This window comes from Erythranthe guttata, chromosome 13 (genome assembly GCF_056151865.1).
Source record: "Erythranthe guttata isolate IM_541 chromosome 13, IM_541, whole genome shotgun sequence".
In the NCBI taxonomy this organism is placed as follows: Eukaryota; Viridiplantae; Streptophyta; class Magnoliopsida; order Lamiales; family Phrymaceae; genus Erythranthe; species Erythranthe guttata.
Window position 1 is genome coordinate 914,047 of NC_142545.1, and position 25,475 is coordinate 939,521.

The 25,475-nt window shown below is 35.9% G+C and overlaps 5 protein-coding genes across 6 annotated transcripts; 3 read left to right on the plus strand and 2 right to left on the minus strand.

Moving 5' to 3' along the window:
* The first annotated feature begins 1,372 nt into the window (after nucleotides 1-1,372).
* Nucleotides 1,373-3,004, plus strand: LOC105961728 (inositol diphosphatase DSP4). Its single transcript, XM_088827542.1, has 5 exons — nucleotides 1,373-1,795; nucleotides 2,117-2,210; nucleotides 2,507-2,564; nucleotides 2,653-2,696; nucleotides 2,779-3,004. The coding sequence occupies exons 1-5, from the start codon at nucleotides 1,536-1,538 to the stop codon at nucleotides 2,971-2,973; spliced, it is 651 nt and encodes a 216-aa protein (XP_088683668.1). The 5' UTR covers nucleotides 1,373-1,535; the 3' UTR covers nucleotides 2,974-3,004.
* Nucleotides 3,005-3,131: 127 nt separating this feature from the next.
* Nucleotides 3,132-7,687, minus strand: LOC105961764 (uncharacterized). 2 transcript variants are annotated; one of them, XM_012986026.2, is made up of 10 exons: nucleotides 7,351-7,687; nucleotides 7,143-7,258; nucleotides 6,164-6,305; nucleotides 5,776-6,072; nucleotides 5,546-5,693; nucleotides 4,380-5,135; nucleotides 3,919-4,154; nucleotides 3,734-3,807; nucleotides 3,493-3,593; nucleotides 3,132-3,412 (listed from the first exon to the last, which is right to left on the minus strand). In XM_012986026.2, exons 2-10 carry the CDS (start codon nucleotides 7,199-7,201, stop codon nucleotides 3,363-3,365), a joined length of 1,863 nt encoding a protein of 620 aa, XP_012841480.1. In that variant the 5' UTR covers nucleotides 7,202-7,258; nucleotides 7,351-7,687; the 3' UTR covers nucleotides 3,132-3,362. The 2 variants fall into 2 exon arrangements, with proteins under 2 accessions (XP_012841480.1, XP_012841482.1); XM_012986028.2 differs by having other exon boundaries at nucleotides 5,776-6,067; nucleotides 7,351-7,593.
* Nucleotides 7,688-8,798: 1,111 nt separating this feature from the next.
* On the minus strand, nucleotides 8,799-11,481 carry LOC105970785 (clathrin coat assembly protein AP180). The gene has a single exon (XM_012995613.2). The coding sequence runs from the start codon at nucleotides 10,917-10,919 to the stop codon at nucleotides 8,973-8,975; it is 1,947 nt and encodes a 648-aa protein (XP_012851067.2). The 5' UTR covers nucleotides 10,920-11,481; the 3' UTR covers nucleotides 8,799-8,972.
* Nucleotides 11,482-14,314: 2,833 nt separating this feature from the next.
* LOC105961763 (nucleobase-ascorbate transporter 1) lies at nucleotides 14,315-18,768 on the plus strand. Its single transcript, XM_012986025.2, has 14 exons — nucleotides 14,315-14,536; nucleotides 15,227-15,324; nucleotides 15,516-15,692; nucleotides 15,817-15,917; nucleotides 16,008-16,083; nucleotides 16,374-16,433; nucleotides 16,523-16,710; nucleotides 16,811-16,907; nucleotides 17,108-17,194; nucleotides 17,369-17,427; nucleotides 17,542-17,633; nucleotides 17,722-17,799; nucleotides 17,893-18,050; nucleotides 18,282-18,768. Exons 1-14 carry the CDS (start codon nucleotides 14,326-14,328, stop codon nucleotides 18,492-18,494), a joined length of 1,695 nt encoding a protein of 564 aa, XP_012841479.2. The 5' UTR covers nucleotides 14,315-14,325; the 3' UTR covers nucleotides 18,495-18,768.
* A 2,659-nt stretch (nucleotides 18,769-21,427) lies between these two features.
* LOC105961762 (ARM repeat superfamily protein) lies at nucleotides 21,428-24,448 on the plus strand. Its single transcript, XM_012986024.2, has 2 exons — nucleotides 21,428-23,271; nucleotides 24,155-24,448. Exon 1 carries the CDS (start codon nucleotides 21,525-21,527, stop codon nucleotides 23,232-23,234), a length of 1,710 nt encoding a protein of 569 aa, XP_012841478.2. The 5' UTR covers nucleotides 21,428-21,524; the 3' UTR covers nucleotides 23,235-23,271; nucleotides 24,155-24,448.
* Nucleotides 24,449-25,475: the final 1,027 nt, after the last annotated feature.

The following is a 25,475-nucleotide window of genomic DNA, read 5'->3' on the forward strand; positions in this document are numbered from 1 at the left end:
TCAACATAATCAACTATATTTCGTTAAATGTGCTCTAGTTTGTACTCGTTTTGTGTAAAAATACAGTTCTAATGCACCGCAATCTGATATTAACAAACTTAAAAACACATATTATGATCATCTTGCTTCAAAATGTGGAGTTCGAATAGGATAGAACGGATACAAAAGTGATAATAATCCATATAATCTTGAAAATTCCACTAAATTTGAAACTGCAAGGGTGGACATGTCAAAATATTTATACTTGAGGGGATGGTTGTAAATATCCAAACAAGAGGTGTTTTTTTGTAATTTGACCATACCTCAGGGGTGATTTGTAATTTACCCTTATTTTTATACATAATAAGATAAGATATTAAAGTGCATACGTGGCGGGCAGCTCTAGTGTATATGTTGGTTAGGATAATCCCAAAATTTGAACCAGCATATTCCTTTGGAATGTACTTTTATGCTCTTTCCTATTTTATTTTAAATTATTGGTAGGGTTTTTTTTCATCTTTAATATGTTGAATTATTGGTCTATTTTTCTCTTATTTTTGACTTTTCAAAATTATGGCACTCTCGTTATTTATGAATACGTAAATCAAGAAGAAAAATTGTTTGTCCAAAACACGAATCGTAACTCGTAATGAATCGTTGATTACAAAATATTTTGAAAATTAATAAACTAAATAATATATTGATATTTAAAGAAATTACAAATATTTCTAAACAAAAAAAAAAAACAATAAGTATACCATAGTCTCTATTGAACATCTGAAATTCTATGTCCAAAAGTTTTTCTTTATCATTGTTATTAATAAAGAAAACAAAATTGGAGTTGAAAATGATGGACCAAGAAAGAAAAATATTTATTTATTTATTAGCTTTAGATATAAAAATTAAAAGGATAAATAACACTTAACCCCCTGTAGTTTGAGTTTTGTACACATGACCCCGTATACTTTCAATATAGCATATAACCCCCTTGTATTTTAATATAAGCAAATAACACCCTTGTACTTTCAAATATTTCTTCTTACTAATGAGCATAATTATTTACCAAGTGGAATATTGTAGGGGGGCTATGTGCTTATATTAAAAGTACAAGAGGACTATGTACACGAAGTTCAAACTACAGGGGTTCAGTTGCACAAAGCTCAAACCACAGGGAGCTAAGTGTTATTTCCCCAAATAAAAATGTTAGATTATAATTGTTTAAGAGCCTAAAATAAAAACAATATATAACAAAAACTAAATTCATAACATGATCATTAAAATAAAATAATAAATAACTTTTTTTTTTGTCTTTTGAGCAGCAATAATAAAAATAAATAAATAATTAATAATAAAATAATAATTAAAAAAGAAAGTGTGTCCGAATAAACCAATCAGCAAACGCATATACCATTTCTTGCAGGGTTCAATTTCCATGGCCGGGAGGGATCATCGTCTACAAATAGTCAAATATACTATTATAGATTCAGCCCCCTTTTTCAAAATAAATTCCTTCGACTTTTATTTTAATTTAATTAATTAATTTAATTAATTTGGAAATGATGATGATGCAGCAAGAAGAAAACGGCGGCGGCAGAAATGGTGGGCTGTGCAGAACTTCGGAGGCGGCGGCGCCGCCGCGGCAGCTGAAGCTTTCCTTTCGGGCCGAGAGCTGCACGGAGGCAGCAGTCGGCGGCGGCGGCGACCTCTTCACTCCGCCGCTCAACTTTTCAATGGTGGACAGCGGTATTTTCAGGTCGGGGTTTCCCGATTCCGACAACTTCTCCTTCCTCGAAACCCTCCATCTCCGCTCCGTCATGTAAGTCATATATATATATATATATATATATATATATATATATATATATATATATATATATATATATATATACTCTGTTTCACTGTGTGTGTGTGTGTGTGTGAGAGAGAGAGAGAGAGAGAGAGAGAGATTAGTATAGTGTGTGAGAAAAACAGAGCTGTATATATAAAAAAGACTGGATTTTTATGATTTTCTTGGGACTAATTGAAATCTTTACACACAGTGCACGTTCTACTGTGTGTATAATAATTTTCATTTATCAAGATTTATATACATATACATATACATATACATATAATTAATAATTATATATAAATGCAGATATTTGTGCCCGGAGCCATATCCAGAAACCAACGTTGAGTTTCTCAGATCAAATGGGATTCAGTTATTTCAGTTTGGAATTGAGGGACACAAAGTAAGATGTTTTTATTACCATTTTTTTTTTATTATATTTATTATTTTCTTTAATTGTTTAAAAATATACATTGTATTGAAATATAGATTTCTAGAAGCTTCTTTGTGTGTCGAATATCGTAGTATACTCTGCTTAATATTTTACCTTCATGACCTTTTATTGCTCGTCTTATGAACGAATAAGAAAAGTTATTACACAGATGTTCGTTTAGTAGCTGAAATCGAATAGAGCTTTAATTTCAATGGAAATAATACGAATTAAACGATTGTATTGACATAAAATTTTGATATGTACAGGAACCCTTTGTGAATATACCCGAGGATAAAATCCGCGAAGCCCTACGAGTAGCTACCGGTATGCTCGTCTTTAACCCGGCCTCGTATTTCACGTGAAATTATAACATTCTTGAATTTTAATTCGATTTTTTTTGAATTTTCTTTAGATGTCAAGAATCATCCTCTTCTGATTCATTGCAAACGAGGAAAGGTACATATACAAGTTGTAAAATTTTATTTCAAATCAATATCGTAACTTATAAATGTTTTTTAATTTTTATTTTTATTTTCAGCACCGAACGGGTTGCCTAGTGGGGTGCTTGAGAAAAACGCAGAGGTGGTGCCTCACCTCTGTATTCGACGAGTATCAGCGTTTTGCAGCAGCCAAAGCAAGAGTTTCCGATCAGAGGTTTATGGAGTTGTTCGACGTTTCTTCCCTCAAGAATTTGCCCATGTCTTTTTCGATTTCGAAGAGGTATAAACAGTAAAAACCACATATATATATATATATATATATATATATATATATATATATATATATATATATATATATATATAATATATATTAAAAATTCCCAATATTCAATGAAAATAAGTGTGCCTCATCTGCAGGCCTGAGATTCTTAGATTGTAATCTGTTTAGCAATTTAATAAACAATAAATATATTTTATATGGATTTTCTCCTTCAATAAATCAAGAAAATAAATTACAAACAATCACTCGATCCATTCGATTTAGCACAACCTTGTACCCGCTTTTAAGTTCATATAATTGCGTTACTTGTCGTTCCCGTAATGAAATATTTTCCCGTTTCTTGCCGATCAAGTAACCAAATATTACATAGTTTTCTCTAAATTACCTTTGCATGGATGTGACTTAATCTTCATGATCTTTATCTGTTGATGGAACTCTTTCCAAACTCTTGCCTGAGAAATTGCAATAAATATAATATAAAAAAAAAATTATATGAAGAAATGTAAGTGAATATTTTGATATTTTCACTTACAATTATTATTGTCTCCATTATGACTAATTTCTCTACGCCGCCGCGCATTCTTGGTAGCTTGTAATGATCTTCGTGTGAACTCCTCCGCATGATTATAGATACTAAATTTCCACACGCAATAAGATAAAGTTAGGCACGATAAAATTTCCCGCTTACATTTATTTGTAATTTACTCTTGCTAATATATGTGCATATATAAAACAGAAGAAAACTCGAAGAAATAAAAGACTCGAAACCGTACCTAAGACGGTGTCTATTGCAGGCAATGAAAAATGCCACAAAACCATTAAGAATACTTCGAAGGGCTCGAAAAACCTGATAATTTTTTTTTTAAATTAATAAATAATTTGTAAAATGAATGATGAAACCATATATGAAAAATCGGTCTTGGCAGGTATTTTAGAAAGGGATAAAAAAAAAACCCACGTGAGAGAAAAGATCATCCCAAAGAGAACGCCACATCGAAACCTCGTACGTGCTAACTGCCACTGTTGAGTCGACACTTTTTGCCAACTGAAAGATGCTTTTTGCCGATACCCATACATCTCCGCCAAGATCGTATATAAATGCACACAAGAAAGATGTAATGCTACAAAATCCATGGAGCAGCCGAAACGGAGTGTAAAGAACAACCCACAGTACAGGGTATACGAAAGATGTCGCTGCATCAAATACAATCACCAAATACAAAGTTCAGATGTCAGAAAATCGTAAAAACATTACTGCACAAGATCATAGCCATTTATTTCCATAATTGCGGTCCGACACCAAAAAGTTATTGGATTAAGCATAAAGGGGTTTATACTAATAAGAATAGCATATGGCTTTTTTTTTTTTTTTAAAGAACTTTGAAAAAACACGAGGGAGAGTCTCAAATGTGAACTCACCAACATTCCAAGCTACGACCACAACATACCAAACCGGGAGAATTAAAATCTCCAAAATGTCCCCAATCGCCGAAAACGAACTCTCCGCTATTCGCAGAAACGCGCTCCAAGCCGGAAAAAAGCAATCCAAGAACTCACTCAAAGGCCTCAAAATGGGCCCCACTGAAAACGAAACGATCGAGACAACCGTTCTTGTCACGCTAAGGAACCACCTCACCGCCTTCTGACAGTTGTGAAGAAACAACATCGTACCCAAATACTTGATCCTCGAAATCATTTCCCAAGCTTCGATCCATTCGAATAGAGGCCCAAATAGATTCGACAGTGTCACCTTAAGAAGAGGTACGTTTTTGTACAAGTCGTAGAATCCGATTAAGACAGTTATAACTGAAATTAGGACATACGAAGCTCTTGCAAGAGGGCACATCCATGGTTTATAAAGACGGGAAAATCCAGGGTAAGACTGTAGGAAAATAACCCAAGATGGTAAGCCAGCTTCGAGTAGAGTGAGTAGCCATAATTTGGACATGATTATTTCCTTTAATTTAAAGGGGAGATCGTGGTCGTTGAATCGGAATAAAATGAGTACGTCTCTGTAGAGAGTGGCTTCGAGCGTTTCTTCAGAGTTGCTCGCGTTGGAAGTCAGCAGAAATTGTTCAACGGCTTCGTTATTACATATGTTTTCTTCGGTGATTATGTCATCGGTGATGATGTCAGCCTCGTGAAGATTTTCTTGAGCGTCGTGGTAAATCTCCCCTGAAACAACCTTAAACTCAGCAATAACCTATAAAAGATTTTTGAAAAAAAATTCAAACAGGAATTAAGACAAGGGTCTTGCATTTTTCATGACAGAACAATTGCATTAAAATACGCCTTCTGTAAATAATCGAAAGTAGCTCTAATATTATTTTTTTTTAAATAATTTGCAACGGGTCGACTGGCTCCTTTGCCTTGAATTATCAACAAGTATATTTAGAGGCTATAAATTTTTCACGGTTCATGTTTTATTTTATACTAGTGATTATTAGCAAGAAAGTGCCCTAAATGGATGCTAGAGTTCGATAAATTAGACGCAATGTAACTCAATGTACACTTTAATCGTACAAAAGAAAATGAATATAGCGTATTCTATTTTATTTTATTTTAAATTAAATGTGATGAAATACCTAATGAGGTGTCCAAATGTTCTTTCAAGAGAATCTGTTCGTTGAATGTCCCTGGATACCACGAAGAGATGCTCCTGGCAGCTTGTGATATACAGTCAAATTCCCACCTTCGCATTATTTTCGCCTCGATAGCAAGTGATGTATCAGTCTAAAAAAATTAAATATAAATAAATAAAAAATCGAGACTTAGCATGTCATGTAATAGATTTCAATGTATGGGCAGTGATCACCTGCAGCTCGTTGAAATAGCTGATACCCCGTACATCACTCCATGCAACCTCAAACACGATAAAACCGTACAAAGTTCTGTGCAATTTGCTGTTTGCAATCAAAGAATTCCTAAGCCTTTTTACGGGCAGCAAAGCCCTGTTTCTTGACAGCATCACAGCGTCGATAAAGTAGAATAGCTTTCTGAACGTGCTCGATTTTCTTGCATCGGTTGAGCACGAAGCCTGTAAATCCGATAGTTCTTCCATTGTTGTTTTCTCCTTTCTGCCTCTAGTGTTTGCAAATGGGGACAACCTGGACTGCACAATTACGACAAAAAGTGTTATTAAAACATCGTTTCTTACGAAGCTTAAATTCGGACAACGATGATAATTGCAGTGCAACAGAAACCTTAGTGACCATCAACTGCCACCAATGCGTAGATCTTGATACGAGATCTTTTAACCATGGTCTGTTGTCGACTAATATGTAGAACTTCCCACTTTCCGATGCTAGAAATAGGCTAAGATGTGAAAGGTACGACTGCAAATCCCTATTAGCAAACAAAAAAAAGAGGAAATTACGCTCAGCACCATGTTCAGATAAACACGGAATATAAACAATTAATACAAACATCAACTTTTCAGTTTCCATCCTCTGTTGCCAAGAATCAGAAAACTCAATCTAAACCTATACTAAAGTTCGACTGATAAATGAATTTCAAAGCAATTGAGCGTCATCAGCCGTAACTTTTTTCGCCTATGTAGAAACTGGTGGATGTTATGCAGTCTTCACTAACAATTTAATTCAATCAATCAATTGAATCGGCTAGTTAATTTAAAGGGTAAATCACGGCCACCCCCCTAAGGTAAGGTTAAATTACAAAAAAAAAAAAAAAAACCCTTATGTTTGGGTAATTACAACCACCACCCTCAACTATGAATCTTCTTACATGTCCACCTTGATGGTGTCAAATTCAACATAATCTTCCAGATTCCGTGGAATGTTCTTTAGTTTGGGCTCGTTTTCTGCAAAAATGCAATTTCTGATGCACCACATTATGATATTTACAGGCCAAGAGAAACATTTTATGATCATCTTGTTTCAAAATGTGGAGCTCGAATGGGGTAAAACGGGTACAAATTGAAGAATATCCACATAATCTAAAAGATTCCACTAAATTTAACACCGCTAGGATGAACGTGTAAGAAGATTCATAGTTGAGGAGTGGTTGTAATTACTCAAACATGAGGGATTTTTTCGTAATTCAACATTACCTCAGAGGTGGCAGTAATTTACCCTAATTTAAATTGTAACTTTGCTAAAGTTAATAAAATATGCATATGAACAATTACAAAAAAAAAATGCAAATGGCAAAACTTGAATTTACCCAATCTGCAAACTTGTCAAAGGAAACACGCAGCGTCCACCGCCTTCGTCCTTCGCCATCACAGGCGAAAAGACCCTTTTGTCCTCGCTCCTCTCTCAAATTTTCAGCAACCACCACTGCTCCACAAAATTCAGAGAAAAAAGGGGAAAATATCAATAAAAATTGGGGGGAAAGTTTCAATCGTCGCAAAATCAGAAAAAAACAATACCTAGAAAAACGAACGGTGATGGAAATCGATCAAATAAATTCCATTGTTGCTCCTGAGACGAACAATCAGAAGATGAACATTCCGCACCGACGAACTTCATTGAGAAAAATTGGGGGTTCGGCACGTGTATGTATTCAGGGGAATTCTTTTTTTTAATGGAGAATGTTGAATCAGAGGACTCGGAATCGCAGATTCTTTTATGTCAGCAGAGATAATGAAGCTCCGCCATTGATGTGAATAGACAAAGAAAATATAGGGAGATAGATATAGGTAGTTCTTAAATTAGAGTTTATTGTAGAAAGTGTCCTGTATTATATTAAATTGCTAAGAAGTCCCCAAATTATGTATGTTTTCAATAAACATCCTCTTAAATACTTTGTGGAAAAATTACAGTTTTCATCCCTGAATTTTGCACTGATTTCACATTTTGTCCCCATGTTCCCAAAAAACACATTTGGTTCCCCATATTTCAATAATTTAACATTTTTTGTCATTTCCGTCAATCTACCATTAGTTCGTCAGTTAGGGCAGTGATGACCACATGTATCATTGCGTTAATACTAACGGAAAATTGACGGAAATTATTAAAAATGTTGAAATTGTGAAACATGAGGGACTAAATGTGTTTTTTTGTGAACACGGGGAACCGAATGTGAATTCGGTACAAGCTTCAGGGATGAAAATTGTATTTTTTTTTTCCAATACTTTGCTAATAATATTGCATTTGTTAGCTTGAGTTTGGCAGTATTTGTACACATGGGGGAGACTGGGGTATGAGCGGTTCATAATTGAATGTCATGGGCGCTTGTGTGTGCTGAATGCATTACAAAGTTAGGGTTTGTGCTTTTTCTAACATCAATTGATTTTAGGACAACTGGTAGTGTATAAAGTTCTACAAGTAGTATTAGAGCCAAGGTTACGGGTTTGATTGTTGATGTAGAGATTGTTAATCTGTGTTTGACAGCAATTGTCAGCATGAGAGAAATCCAAGTATGAACGGCCCATACTTGAATGTCGTAGGCGCTTGTGTGTTGAATGCACTGATTCGAATCCCGTGTATCTAACAATTTTATGAAAGTACAAATGTATGAATTTTGTTAATAGAAATTGTATTTATTACCAAGGACAAAAATCGAATCAAGCTACACTATAATCAAATTCAAATGTTAAAAAAACTCATTAAAGTTCGGTTTTCTAATATAACAAATTAATTTTAAACACATATTTTCATAATGCCATTAGAATTATCAAACTAATTTATAACTTCAAACATAATTTAGTGCCTTGTCCAAACATAATTTATTGTAATAAGAACAATTTTAGATTTTTAATTCCTAATAATCTTAATATTCGAGTTATATTTATAATTTTATCCAAGTCAAACATTAAGGAGGTTTGTGTAATTATTTAAATTTTATGGGGTCTATTTTGGATGGATTGCAGCTGTGTAAGGACTAAGGAGCAAATATTAACTTCACTAATATTTAAACAGATCATTTAATAAAAAAAAAAAAAAAAAAAAATGTTTCAAATAGAGCCTGATCAGAAATCGATTAGCCGGCGTTCACAAGAGCAGTTGCAGTTCACTAAACCAAGAATTCGAACCAGTAATCATCGAAATTTTACAGATGTTTAGCTATAATCTTGTTTTGATTTTGCAGCCACAACTGCTGTTGTTGCAGCAAATTCTGCTGATCCGCCGGAGTACTGAGCGTCTGGTCGCCGGAAAATTCAGCAAAGGGGTCGTTCTCGTTAGGGTTCTGCGCAGAAAACGTGGGAGTGGCTTGGAATGTGGGCACCGTTGATATAGGAGATTGCTGATTTGTTGGTACATGTAATTCGGTGAGGTCCTGTAGGAACGGGTTGTAGTGATTGTCCGGCGGCGGCATTTGTATGTCCGGCGGCGGAATTTGCTGCGGCTGCGCGGCCTCCAATAACACGAGCTCCCAGCCATTCGTCGACGTATCCTTGGCAGCGGAAGGGTTATCAGCTGCAGGTGGTGTCTGCTGCACGGCGAATGCATCGAAGGTGTTTGCGTTATTGTCTGAGAGAGTTTGTGATAAAGCTGATGGCGAAGACGACGACGATATGGTTTCCGCCAGCACAACCTCCCAATTCTTGGAAGACGATGCATCCAAAAACCCCGTCCGCTTCACTTCTTGTTGTTGATCTTGTTGTTGATCTTGTGTTTGATTTTCGACTTCTTTCTCATCTTCTTGCTCAACCCAATCATCCAACGACATGAGGTCAGCAATCGAACACGAAACGGGCAACGATCGGCTCGAACCGGTATCACTCATCATGAAAGCATCGTCCCTTTGAGAAGCCGAATAAGCCTCGAGATCGATCGAGATCGCGGGCCCCGTCCAAGATTCCGTTGCACTTATAAGCTCCTCCAACGAAGTGCACTGTGATCCGTACTCGGACATACTCCTATCCGAAAATCCATCACTTGTGGCAGAAAAATCCGATTGCCCACCTAAGCTCTCGTGTCGCTCGGACCTCTGCCGGACAATAGAGGGCGGCGGTGGCGGCACCGCCCCCGCCGCCATCACGGCCCGATTCGCCGGCTTAACATTCGAAGGAAACGAAGATTGATCCTTCAAAAACTCCTGCAAAGTTTCGATCAACTCCTCGGAAATCGCCTGCACACTCGGATACTCCGAGCTTCTCCCAACACCCATACCCTTGCACAACGTGTAGAAAGCACTCAACTCCTCGAACTGCTTCACCGCCTTCACACACGTCTGAAAAGCGGTCACACAATTCTGATACTGCAAATGGAAGAAACTATCAAGAACAAGTGCAAGCCCGTCGGATATATCTTTGTAAAGATCGAAACTTTCTTGCACTATCGCGTATAGCGATATCAACACAAGACGATTCCCCTTCGCCGCACCAGTCGGCCTCGTCGCAATGGCCCGATCGAGCAATCTTTGCCAGCACGACATTTTATCGAGCAGCATCGCGGGTTTCATATCTCTAACGGGGTCGTTGGATCTCAACAAAGCCCCTCTACTCTTGCTCCGTTGGTAATTCGAATTCGAACTAGAATTCGAATTCAAAGGAGAACCCTCGTGCGTGTACCTCCGTTGTAGCTTCCCCGTTAAAAAGCACTCCAATCTCTCGTCTAGATACAAAGCAAACGTTCGAACGAATGATGTAAAGTCCCATGGGCTCGAATTCGAATCGTCGCGAAAGCTTGATAAATTGAGAATCTTGGCCCCACGTTTCATTGCATGGAGGACTTCGCGTGGGAAATAAGGGTCACCGTCTTGGAAGATTCGGAGGACTAGCATTAGTGATTTTAGGGCGACTACCCAATTGCGGGTCCGCCCGATTCGTTTGCCGATTGCGCGGGCGCACGAGGCGGCGTGTAATTTGTTGGAGGAGACAAGATGGAGGATTTCGGTGACGTACTTGTCTTCGATGGGGACCGCTTCATGTGACGTGGCTTTTAGGACGGCGACTTCGAGGGTTGATGAGGTGGCGTTGGACGAGACCTTGGCGAGGCTGATGCTCGTTTGGTCTTTCACTGCCCCTATGGCTTTCTTGAGCTTGCTTGTCATTGTGTTGTTGTGTATATATATATATGTATATATGTGTGTGTGTGTGTGTATGTGTGTGGATGGAGAAGGAAGCTCAAGAAATCCTCACCTGCAGAAAGCTCAAAAATCCCATTACAGATTTTTGATTTGATTTGATTTCTTGAGCTTGCTTTGTCATTGTTATATATGTATATATGTATATATGTATATATGTATATATGTATATATATATATATGTATATGAAGCTCAAGAAATCCTCACCTGCAGAAAGGTCATTTTTTTATGAGTGCCTAAATGAATGTCATCCCATTACAGATTCTTGATTTGATTTGATTTGGAATTTTTGATTTTTTTTTTTTTTTTTTTTTTGGTTCTTGCAATGGGTGGGGTAGGGGAGGAGAGAGAAAGAGGGTAGAGAGAGAGAGAGAGAGAGAGAGAGAGAGATGAAGAAAGGTTGTTATTTGTTTGGAGTTGACAAACCATTAATGTTTGGCTTTGATCTCTCTCAGCCTCAAACAAGTACGAGGAATTTGGCTCTTTACACATCTGTGTTTATTTGTAGTCCTTTACACGATCTGATTGGTGGATATGGACCCCCCCCCCCCCCCCACCCCTCCCCCCCAACCTGAAGGGCCCCACCCCACTCCCTAGTGAAATGTAAATATATTTGCAATGGAAGTGTTGTATTTTCAAAGAAATTGAATATAATTAAAATATTTCAATCTTAATTCTTTTATCATGATTGTGTTATAAATGAGTAGTGGTCGTCATTTTACTCGACCCATACCCTAAAAAATATACCGGATCATGAGTATGTTTTTCATATAATATTCTAAGTTTCCATTTATTCAGTAATGTTCCGCTACCATCAGCTGAAAAGTATACAGTTAAACCTCTACAAATTAATACAATCGAAATTAGGGAAATTCTATGAATTTAGCGAGTTATTAAATTATCGAAATAATTTAATACGTTTTCACCAAATCGGGACCAAGAGAAACTATTATTTAATCGAGGTTATTAATTTATCGAGTATTAATTTATGGAGGTTCTACTGTATTTGTACTTTCCACATTAATATTTCTTGCAGTTACACACTTCGTCCCAAAGAGATCACATATTTTATTCTTAGGACTATTTTTCTTCATCAACTTTACACCAAGACTCTTGGCGGTTACCCTTGCCGAGTCTATCAACTAATCTCACGAGTTAAATATGTCGGTTATTACAAAATATTCACTATGATCAACTTCAAATGTAGACGAATTTTGTTGGTCTTCCTGAAAATATAATGAAACAACACAAAATTGAGATTTTATTAAACAAATAAAAATAAATAAAATAAAAATGACATGTCGGCGCCCGATTTGGGCATCCACAAGCAGTATCCACGCCCTTATGGGCATGTAACCGCGCGCCAATTTTAGTTGTGAGCCATCTTTTCAAAATTTATCAAACGAAAAGGAATATTTTTTACCTCATCGTGATGTGTATTCTGATCATCATTCGACGCACTCGTTTTTCGTTTGTACATCGCTTCAACTACACGGGTTTTGGAACGAATTAAAATATAATAGTTTGAGAAATGTTTCTTAATAAAAATGAAAGGAGAGTAGAGAGTAAACGGTATTTGTAAATTTCGAACCTGGAAAAAATCAAATTAGTTTGGGCCTTGACTTAGTTGAAAAAATATGATAGATCTTTTCACTCATATATTTTGAATTCGGTTTATTATAATTTTATTAGGACACTAATAATTAATTTTACCATATTAGATAATAATTATGAAAATATTCAAAAATAAATAAATAAATAAATACTAGTAGTTATGGTAGAAACTAGAAAGTCTTGAAGGAGATGAAAAGACTATTACTAGTTCAACACATTTGTGTTTCTTAATAGGGATTAAAATTAATATTCTTTAAAAGAAAATCATTAAATTTATTCTTAATCAGGATAAGCTATGACTGGACGTACTGTAATATAATATTCTTTGCAATAATTTAATTACTATTTTTGAAAAATAAAAATAAATATAAACAGTTGTCACCAGAATTTATTTCACCAAATTACCATTTAAAATAGTTTTCTTTCACTAAAGAAATGGCATAAATTCTCATATTTGATTTTTTTTTAATTATTTTAAACTTTTGGTATCTGCTGAGTTGTTTTATTTGAATAATCTAGTACCTAGTAAGCTAGCAAATTCACAGGAAATAAATATACATACATGTAATAAATGCAAAGCAAAGAAAAAAAAAAGCAAATAAAAATTTGAATTAAAGGTAATTGATTTTCTCAAATTAGAAATTGGATTACAATATTTTTTCACGAAAGGGTAAAATAGGAAGTTCATGTATTACACTATATTAATGCTAAATAATATAAAATCAATTTTTTTTATGACCTTGATAATTGTTTGCAATTATATAATTCCAGTGACATACTTTCACAAAATTTATTGAACATGTTAAATCAGTGGCGGAGCTAAAACTTTTATTTTAGTGAAGGCGATAGTACTAAATTCTTTTTTTTTTGAGACCGCGATAGTACTAAATTCAAAAGATAATAAATCTATATATTGTAAAGCTTTTCGCGAAATGATTTGTTTCGAGTACGTCGATATTGAATATCATTATTTTTTGGTTTATTATCTTCCATATATTTATTAAAAATCATTTTATTATATTAGAATCAAAGTTACTCCACGTATTATTTTGCGTGAAAATAGAAATAACGAATGTGTTTCTATTCGTTATTTAGTTTCTTTAATGGCACGATCGATGATTAATATTACACGCCAATAAAAACATTTTATTTACGTACATCAAAGTACGGTTAACTAATATGTCAATCAATCGATCAAAAAAAACTCGGGGTTTTTTAATCGTCGATATAGTGAAATAGCTTTGCATTAAACACAGATACGCATTGATGTGTGTGAGTATGTGCAGATTAACGGCTAAAAATCACCCGATTACATTTAAAAAGAAAAAAGGCAAAGTGGTATGAAAATTCAAATAAATTGATGAGGGTAAATGCATTAATGGATATATGCCTGTGCCAGATTTGATTTTTCTTTTCTTGTAAGAAAAATAAATTTAATTCCATCCCACAAATGGCATTTGATTTTGACACGAGATTACGAGTTCCCTCAATTCTCAAAGTATTACAAAATTCAAAATAAATAAAATTCAAATAAATAAATTAATTAATTAATTAAAATTAACAAATGTTCGCTACATACGAGGAACCTTAATAAAAGTGGGGTTTAGTGTGTGCTGTACGTGTTTATTATTTTTCCCCATTACAAAAAAAAAAAAACATTTATTCCTTAATTCACACACACACACACACACACACACATATATATAATTATATATATATTTTGCTTTTATATATTCTTGGAGTTGGACTTTTTTTTTTATGTGCTATTTGCTTGTTTGCTGCTTTACTTTGTGCCTTACCTCCTCTCTCTTTCTCCCTCTCTTCACTCACTCTCTCTCTCTACAATCTGTTCTCTTCTTCTCTTTCTCTCTCACGCACAAAACACACAGTAAAATGGGTGACATAACGCACCCTCCCATGGAACAGCTGCAAGACCTTGAGTACTGCATTGATTCTAACCCTCCATGGCGTATGTCTTCACCACCTTTTTTTTCCTTTCTCTCTCACACACTTCTCACACACTAACTTTACACACACTGACAAAATCTACACTCATGGGCATGGTTTTTGTGTCTATTATGTGTTTCTTCTTTGAGGGTTTTGCCTCTATTTTCTTTTTTATTTTATTTTATTTTATAATATCTTTTTATATATGTTTTTTAGTGTGTGTGTGTGTGTGTGTGTGTGAAATTCAAGAAATGGTGTGTGTGTGTGTGTGTGTGTGTGTGTACGGACAGGGGGTTGAGGGCATTGGTTCATTTACAGGTCTGGTAAAAGATGCTGTCTGTACTCATGGTTGATTCGTGCTTTATGGGTGTGTGTTGTGTGTGTTTCTTGAGATTGTGGCTTAATTTTTTATTTTATTTTTAATTTTTAATTTTATTTTTTGGCTGATTAAAATATTAGATTTAATTTTTGAAAAATTCTTATGCTGTCTAGTTCTGTAAATTCTTGAACTTGGGATGATTTAGATATCTGTCTGTTGAGTGCATTAATGTTCGACTTCTCGAACAAAAGAGAGAAGAAGAAATCGGGGTCTCGAATTCTCAACTAAGTTAATTCGACTAACTCCGTTTCCAAATTGTTGTAAATCTAACGAACCCTCGATAATTCTTGATCTTATAGTCCCACTGATATCTTTCCCTTTTCGTTTCTGCAGCCGAAATAATCGTTTTAGCATTTCAGAATTACATAGTCGTGCTTGGAACAAGTGTAATGATTCCAACAATGCTCGTTCCAGTTATGGGTGGATCCGACGTAAGTCGATTTCTCAAACCGTTTTTAACCTCAAAACTCGCGTCTTAAAGTTTGGTATTCGGCTATTCGCTGCACGTAAACCAAGAAAATGCATGTTATATATTCGTACATCGGTTCTTGTACTTTTTTTTACAAGTTTTTACTTACATTAATTTAGTTTCCTAATCTTATTTTTTCTGTTGATCGAAAAGGAGGACAAAGCACGTGTTGTCCAAACTCTGCTTTTCGTAGCTGGATTCAACACACTTCTTCAGTCTTTATTCGGAACAAGGTTACCTACCGTTGTCGGTGGGTCCCTCACTTACGTTATTCCCATTGCATATATAATTAACGACTCGTCGTTACAACGGATCGAGGATCCTCATTCGGTAAGTATACTTAACTGTCCTTTATGTGCAGTATTATTATTAACTAAATCGAATAAAGATAATATCTTTGTTAGTGTAATGAAGCATTGGTAAATAGTGTTCGATTTTTCGACCGTTTTTGCAGAGATTTATACATACGATGAGAGCTATACAAGGAGCTCTAATCGTTGCATCGAGCATACAAATAATTATAGGCTACAGCCAAGTATGGGGTCTCTTTTCACGGTACGGTTTTCGTAACCATTTATCCCCAAGTCTTTAAAAAAGAAATTAAAAATCGACATGCCTAGGTATTTAAAAATTTAATCTTTTCAGGTTTTTTAGTCCTCTTGGAATGGCACCGGTCGTTGGCTTGGTCGGTTTGGGTTTATTCCAACAAGGCTTTCCTGCAGTAAGTTTATTTTTGTTATTTTCGTTTTTTTTTTCGTTCCATATTTATATATTTCCGTAGGGTTCTTAGTTTTCTATGTTGATTATGCGATTCAGCTCGAAAGGGAAATATTTACGTACGTAAATATTGCATGCACTTGTATTAGGTAAAGATAATGTCGAAAACTAGGCAGCATCGAATGCGAGGAATCTAATTTCGACGAAATTAAAATAACCACGTGTCGTGTCTTCACCACGTCGATAAGTAGACACGTAAATATTGCATGTCACATATTTATATTTTTTTTGCAGCTGGGGAATTGTGTAGAGATTGGGTTGCCGATGCTTTTCTTAGTCATTGCATTGTCTCAGGTTAGTTTCTCTCTCTCGTTTTTTTCGAAAAAAGAAATTCAATTATTTTTTAAAAGAAAATTCACGCAAGTGTGTTTTTACTATTGCAGTATATGAAGCATGTGAAAATAGTGAGGGAATTCCCGATTTTCGAACGATTTTCCGTATTGGTTTGTGTGATTATAATTTGGATATACTCCCTCATACTAACGGCTAGTGGAGCTTACCGTGGAAAACCGATTACTACTCAGCTGAGCTGTCGTACAGACAAATCCAATCTTGTATCGTCTGCCCCATGGTTTGTGTCCGATTTTCAGTTTTTCTTTTTTCCTTTTTCGCCCCTACTTTTCGCCTCATCTCATAATTATCTAACTTTTTTTTTTGTTGTAATTTTTAAGGTTTATGTTCCCGTATCCTCTGCAGTGGGGCCCGCCTACCTTTACCGCAGGTCATTGCTTCGCCATGATGTCTGCTGTTTTCGTGTCAATGGTTGAGGCAAGTTTTCGATTTTTCATAATATGCTAGAAATTGACTTTTTTTTTTTTCGGTTTCGATGCTTAAATATAATTTTCTTTGGTGTGTATAATTTCCGTTGGTCCGACAATAATAGATTCCTAAATAATTATACGGGTTAATTAACCACATTTCATTTGAATATTAATATAAGATAAAATTTGAATTAATTGGATTTGCAGTCGACCGGAGCATACAAGGCGGCAGCTCGTCTGGCAATAGCAACTCCGCCTCCCGCCTATGTACTCAGCCGCGGCATTGGTTGGCAGGTGTGTGCATCACTTTTTAGAAATGCATTTATAAATTAATTATGTAATTAAATAATTTTGTGTCTCTCTCTCTCTCTCTCTCTCTCTCTCTCTCTCTCTATATATATATATATATATATATAATAGTTCTTTTTCGTTATATTTTATTTATTTTTTATTTTTTATTTTTTGCAGGGAATAGGCGTTTTGATCGATGGTCTTTTCGGAACATGCTCTGGTTCTACTGTGTCTGTGTAAGTAATTAAGGATGTAATAACTTTAAATAATTAATTCTCAAATTATACTCTTTCGATAAAATTAAGGTTCACAAACGAGCTTTTTTTTCGGTTTTTTCGGTTTTTTTTCAGGGAAAATGTCGGGCTTCTTGGACTAACTCGAGTTGGAAGTCGTAGAGTTGTTCAAATCTCAGCTGCTTTCATGATATTCTTTTCCATATTCGGTTAGTACCATTATTTCTAAATATGTATATTATTTCGATAAATTAATATTGCTAATTTATACGTATTTTTTTCTCTCTCTGCATGCAGGGAAATTTGGGGCTGTTTTTGCGTCAATACCTTTTCCGATTTTTGCTGGATTATACTGTGTGCTATTCGGCCTCGTTGGTACCGTTTTATCTTCGATAAGTTTTTTTACTTTCGATATATATATTTTTATTTATTTCAATTTCCTAAATTATCAATTGTTTTCTATTTTAGGTTCCGTGGGGTTATCGTTTCTTCAATTTACGAATATGAATTCTATGAGGAACCTATTCATAACTGGTATTTCGCTTTTCCTCGGAATTTCGATCCCTCAGTTTTTCAGTGAATATTGGAACGGTCGTCGTGGATTAGTGCACACTCATGCTGGATGGGTGAGTTCGTAAATTCACTACCCTATATTTCCAAACCGAATTTATTGCTCGATTTTTCTTCATTGCTTTATGAATTTGATACCTGCCTATTTCAATCCGAAATTTTCAACTTTTGAATAACCTCTTTATCTCGACATTTATGGATCGGAATTGAAATTATACATGTAAAATTCCGATTTATGATCGATCCGAGTTTAATATATTCCGATTCCCGATGTTTGTTTTTTGCAGTTCAACGCGTTCTTGAACACAATATTCATGTCACCTCCGACAATTGCATTGATCGTCGCTGTATTTCTCGACAACACGCTAGATGTGGAGAAGTCGAAGAAAGACCGCGGAATGCCTTGGTGGGTGAAATTTAGAACATTCAAAGGCGATAATCGGAACGAAGAATTCTATACGTTGCCGTTCAATCTCAATCGATTCTTTCCACCTACATAAATAGTGTTGTGATTTCTCTCTCTCAATGAAGCCTAGGTTCCTTTTTTTTTTCAATTGAACTAATTTTGGTTTTTAGATTATTGAATTCCATGGGGGGCTTAAAATCTCTCCATTGTGAATTAAAAGAAGCTTTTGATTTAATTATTTTTTAGGGCCTAGTATTAGTATTGTTGTAACTAGGCCCTCCAAGGAACCTAGAGCTTCTCTCTAATGGAATGTCTTGTTTTATAGGCTTTTGCAATTTTAATCATATATAAGGTGGTGTTTGCAAAAACTTTTAGAAATAGATTCTCAGCTTTTTTTGGCTTATAATTTATTTTTATGTTCGTAAAATTAACTTCTGCTCTTAAAGATATATTTGAGAAGCTCGGACCTGCTTTTTCTGTTTAAGTTGACTTTTCATCATATTTGCGAATGCCTCAAACTTTTAGACATAAGTACTTAATATCAACTTCATTTGTAGTCACTAGCTTTTACTTTTGAATAAGCTTTTGCAAACACCATGTAAGACATCACGAAGAATCACATGTTTTGGGGTTGAAGTCGGAACATAATTTTTTTATTTGCGATTCTAAATCCACCAATTTCAATCCGATTTTTTTCAATTTTGATCACTATATCCTTTTTAATTACAACCAACCACATCAACTATGAATTTTCTTACACGTCCAGTCAAAATTCGACATAATTTTCTAAAGTTTCGTTACATTTTCTCTAGTTTGTACCTGTTGTGTGCAAAAATACAGCTTATGATGCACCACAATCTGATATTTACAAGCCAATAGACACATTTTATGATCATCTTGTTTCAAAATGTGGAGCTCGAATGGGTTAAAAACGAGTACAAACTATTGAATATTCCATATAATCTATAAAATTCCACTAAATTTGATACAACAAGAAATGGCGTGTAAGAAGATTTATAATCGCGGGTTGATTGTAATTACCCAAATTTGAGGGTTTTTTCGTAATTTAACCTATACATTTTTCTATTAATTAAAATTTTAGTTGGTCTTGGGATGACCGTCGAAGTCAAGTCTACGCGTGAAAAGGGCTTTAGATTAAAAGATGTGGGCCAAAGGCCCAAAGTCGTATAGTTTTATTTCCCTTTTCTTATTATTTATTTTTTCTTTTCCAATTGAAGGCATTTTGCATTAAAGTCCCTAAACATTTGACTAATTGATTGTGACCACTTCATAAGGTCTAACACTTTCTTTTTTGTTATTTTTTTAAATCAATTTTAATGAAAATAAAAATAATGCAAAAATGCTTATTACTTTCTTTATAATTCGCTAAATTACCAACTTTTATTAAGATAATTGGTAATAAGCCTTGCAAACTTTTGATGGTTCACGGTATTAGAGTCGGACCAAATGCATCGTCATCACCAACAGCCCGTAACTTGCCCGTAATTATTAATATTTTAAATTATATCGTAACAGAAATAGTTGTTTAAGTTTGAAATTACCTTATGATGCGGGATCACCTGAAATGAGTAGTTCAAAGGTCGAAATCGGAGATTTGTTTAAGAATACAGGTCACGAATGCCACAAACATCATATGCAATGCTTGTTCGTCTTTCCTGTAAAACTACTTAACACACTATGTGACACGCCAGAAAGTTTTCCAGCAACAAATACACTCCAACGTTAAGTCAGATGATATCGCATGTTGATAATTAACTCATTACTTGAAAGCAATTAAAGTCAATAAAAAATCTTATACCTTAAAATGTTGATTATACTAAAAATTAAATAGATGAAAGCTCACGGAAACTTTTTTCCTATATAACCATAATGGTAATTCCTTTTACTTAAATTAAGGAATAAGTCACATCACCACCCTTAGTAGAAGTCATTTCCCATGTTTTAGTTTTGACTTTTGATTAACAAAATGGTCATAATATATATACATATATATAGTTCTGTGTATGGATCGGTTTTAACTATTTACTAATCTATTTTCGACCCATAATTTGTGATGGATAATCAACTATCAACCGATTCATTTATCTTGGGTCGATAATGTTAACCAACCCATGTATAGTTGGGTTGATAATGGTTTCTAATATGATAAAAAGTTGGTTGGTTGGGTAATATCGGCCAACCAACTTTATTTATTAATTTTAATTAAAATGTTTAATATTTTTAATTTTAAATTTCTATTTTATATCACATTTATTAAACTATCTAATATTGACCAAAATCTTAAAAACAATACATCTAACTTAATTATCTAATTTGAAATATTTTAATTTTAAGACATATAATCTAAATATTCGGACAATTATTATTTGTTGAACTATTTATGTTTAATTGCAACATATATGCCTGTAATGTTTTGAATCTTTTATTTGAATATTGTTGAACTAGTCACATTTAATTTAAATTATAAAAGATATAACGTTGTAACAACGAAAAAAATATTAAAAAAAATTAAAAAAAAAATATTTAGATGGATGACCCATCAACCCAAACCACCGCCCAACCCATGTAAATTGGGTCGATAACAGTTTTCAATATTTTTTTTTTTTTTTTTTTTTTTTTTTTTGAGTAAATTCAAGTCCATTACAAGGGGAAATAGGGGTGGGGGGGACTCGAACCCTAGACCGTTACCCTATTGGTAAAGGCTAGGTACCAACTCTCCTAATGAGGGTTGGTTAGTTTACTAGAGTTGATTGGATGTGTCGAGTTGGTTTCATGGCTGGTTTTCATGACCCTATAAACACATTTTCAGGGACAATTTCGTCATTTAACGTTTGAAATAAAAACCCCGTGTTCTTCTTTGACCACTCCCACCACCAATTTTCTCTTTTTTCACACACTACACACACGGACCTTTGCCAGTTGCCACACCCCACCCCCCCGCCCCCCACCCCCAGCCCCCCACCCCCCACCCCCACCCCCACCCCCACCCCTGTATGTATTATTTCTTTTCCACATGCAAATTCTGACTCCTGAACAATAATACTACACACACACACACTCGTAAACATCACAAAAGCAAAAAAGAAAAAAAAAAAGATATAAAATGCATCCCGCCACCGTCCCGCCACCGCAACCGCCGTCTACGCCGGAAACTCTCGAAATCATAACGCATCTCCTCAGCGACCTTCTCCCATCCACCCTCTCCATCACCTGCTTCGCCGCCAGGTGGCAAGTCCTCCGCTCAAAGCTTGCTTCCCTCAAATCCACCATCTCCGAAATCTCCGACTCCCCTCACTGGTCGGAGAATCCACTCCTCCCGCCGCTCCTCCACGCCCTTCTCTCAACCCTCCGCCGCACCGAAACCCTCCGCCGCCACTGCTCCGACGCTTCCCTCAGCCGCGGCAAGCTCCTGATGCAGTCCGACCTCGATATGGCCGCCGGCTGGCTCTCGAAACAGAGCAACGACCTCGAGCTCCTCCTCCGCTCCGGCGTCCTCCACCAGTCCACCGCCATTGTCCTCTCCCGCCCCAATCCGACCTCCTCGAAAGAGGAATTGGCCTTCTTCGTCAAAGACCTCTTCACCAGACTCCAGATCGGCGGCCTCGAGTTCAAGCGGAAGGCCCTGGATTCGCTAATCCACCTTCTGTCGACCGACGACAAGTCCGCCGCCGTCGTCGCCAGAGAAGGCAACGTCGGCTTCCTAATCTCCCTCCTCGATCTGAACGCCCACGACTCCGTCCGTGAACCGGCGGTTCACGCCGTCTCGCTCCTCGTCTCCGCCGGCGATTCGCCGCGAAAATCCGTCTTCGAGGAAGGCGCCCTAGGCCCCTTGCTGAGGATGATCGAGTCCAGCTCGGCGCCGGTGAAGGAAAAGGCCGCCATGGCCGTCGAATTCATCACCGCCGATCCCGACAACGCCTGGGCAATTTCAGCCTACGGCGGCGTCCCGATTCTGATCGAATTGTGCAAATCCGGCTCCCTCGCAGCCCAATCGCACGCAGTTGGGGCAATTAGGAATATTTCAACAGTCGAAGATATTCGAGTGGCGTTATCCGAAGAAGGCGCGATCCCTGTTCTAATGGAGCTGCTCGTCTCTGGAAACGCAGTAGCTCAAGGAAAAGCAGCCAATTGCATATCGATTCTCGCCTCGAACGGTGAGCATTTTCGTAATTTGTTGTTGCAAGAGAAGGGGTTGCAGAAATTATTAAATTTATTTCACGATTGCCCCAATTCCGACACATTAGAACACGTATTGCGTGCGATTTATTCATTGTCCGCCTCGAATAGCAGCTACCGTGTTTTAAGTGGATCGACGATGTTTATAGTACAATTATCGGACCTTTTAAAGCACGGGAATATAAGATTACAGCATCTTTCCGCTTCTCTGCTTGCTAAATTATCGATTAGTGACAGCACGAAGAATGTTCTTGCGAGTTGTATGGGTTCTTTGGTGAAATTAATGGAATCTGTTAAGCCCGACGGAATTCAAGAAGTTGGGGCGAAGGCGTTGGTCTCGTTGCTATCGGTGAAATCGAATAGGAAAGAGTTTGTGAAGGATGAGAAGAGTTTGATTAGGTTGGTGCAGATGTTGGACCCGAAAAACGAGGTGGTTTCGAAGAAGTTTCCGGTGGCAGTGGTGGCGGCTATAATGGCCGGAGGAAGCCAGGGCTGCCGGAAGAAGCTCATCGGAGCTGGGGTTTACGGGCATTTGCAGAGGTTGGCGGAGATGGATGTCGCCGGAGCTAAGAAGGCGGTGCAGCGAATCTCCGGGAATAGGCTGACTAGTATATTCTCGAGGACGTGGAGGGAATAATCGGAGTTGTTAATCACCTCCCAGCCAACAAAAAAAGGTAATATTTCTTACCATCGATTTTTACCGATGATTACAATTTAGGAATTGTATATTAGTTGCCCGAGTGGAGAAACTGTTTTATTAGGTGGATTGAGGAACTGGTTCGTAAAATACGAATTTTGGTTAAAAAAGATTCTTTAAATTAATCGTTTCGGAAATATCTCGCAACAATTGATCATGTAGAAAGAATCCAATAAAGATCAGAATATATTATGCTGTCATAACATTTTTTTAATGTGAGCTAAGCACATTTTTTTATGTTAGCTTCATCATCCAATTTTACGAGACTTGGTCGTTTTTCAGAATCGATTTTTTTCTTTTTAATTTTTTTCCTTCATCTTTGCTCACATCCCATTTCCACGGGGGCTCAAAATTCGCATGTCGAAGAATTAAAAAAATCGGGTGTGGTGCCTAGAAAGTCATCGTGTGGACCATAATAGTCGACGTATAGTTAGTATCAAAATGCAAATATTATTTCATTATTACTATAAAAGCAAGTAGTTGGCCTTAATTAACTTTAAAGATATCGTCGAGAAGTTCTTTTATTTATTTATTTGTATGGTGGATTCGATTTTTCGGTTGTATATGTATAGTATAATGTATATATGCCATGTGAAGAGGTTTTGATAAGAGTCCAAATTCCAACTGTTTGGATTGATTTTTGTTTTTATTGATGGATAATGATAATTATGGAGATGTTGTTTTGGTAGGTAACATGTGTTTTTATTTTGCCAGACAACAATGGACCTAAGTTATTTATATATCACATTTTTCGTATCTTCTTGTAATAGCGCGTTAATAGTGAGTTAATAGCGAGTTATGTTGGTTAGAACAATCTTGACGGTGTGGTTTTATTTTCGACTTTTTTTCTTTTCGTGCAGGAGAGAGTAAACGAGCTTTCTGCACAGTGAAAGAAAATACACACCGAACAGTTTGGTATACCTCGAACCTTAACTCATGGTAGTATACTCTATACTGTATTATATCGAAACGAAATACAAAAAAAAAAAAAACGAGGTTGTTTCTAATTTATTCGGCGAAGGCATGGATGCGTTTTGTAGAGAGTATCCTTGTTTTCGGGTTTTTTTTATTTTTTTTATTTTTAAATATGTAACAATTTATTTGATGTGTATTGAGTGAAACATATTGTGTGTTTATCCAATTGTTTTGTGTTTCTTCTTGTGTCTTTTTCATTATGAATTCTTCTGGAACTGGAGTGAAAACTTTTATGATTTTGATTATAGTAAATTACAGCCGCCCTCTGAGGAAATATTAAATTATGAAAAAACCCCTTTTGTTTGAGTAATTACAAGTTACAACCACCCTCATCAACTATGAATCTTTTTACGCGTTCATCCTTATGGTGTCAAATTCAACGTAATGTTCTAGATTGTGAGGAATGTTCTCTAGTGTGTACTCATTTTGTGCAAAAAAAATAGTTTATGATGTACGACAATCTGATATTTACAAGCCAATCAATACATTTTATGATCATCTTATTCAAAAATGTGGAGCACAAATGTGATAAAACGGGTACAAATTGGATAATATTTCACTAAATTTGACACAGTAAGAGTGGAGGTGTAAACAAAATTCATAGTTATTAAATACTCAGAATTACTTTGAATAAACAAATTACCATAACAAACTCAAACTTAAAATCCTTTTAATCTCTCTCTCTCTCTCTCTCTCTCTCTCTCTCTCTCTCTCTATATATATATATATATATATATATATATATATATATATATATATGTTCCTTTTTTTTTTTTTTTTTCTTGGTATCTACATTTTATCTAAAGTCATTAATTTAAAACAATAATAATGTAAAGTCTTTTTGTTTGTTACTTGCAAAGAATAAGAAATGAGATAAAAAGTAGATGCACTAAGGAGAGGAGGAATCACCGGCTTAGAAACAGGGGAGATAAAGTGGGTTTAAAGGAAGTGTTTGGGGGGCTACAACTTTTGTGTACTTTTTATCATATAGAAATTCCAAGCCTAAGTCAAGTGTGTAAAGGTGACTTAGTTGATGAAATCCGAGAATGTGGTGTCTAATGACCTGAGTTCGATATCTGTCGCACGCAAATCTGAATGAAGTCTAATCACTAGCGAGTGATTAAAATAATTCAAATTTTATCAAACATATGTGATTTGATGTAGTCTAGATGTAGTGCGCTTAGCACTCCGACGATCAATTTAGTT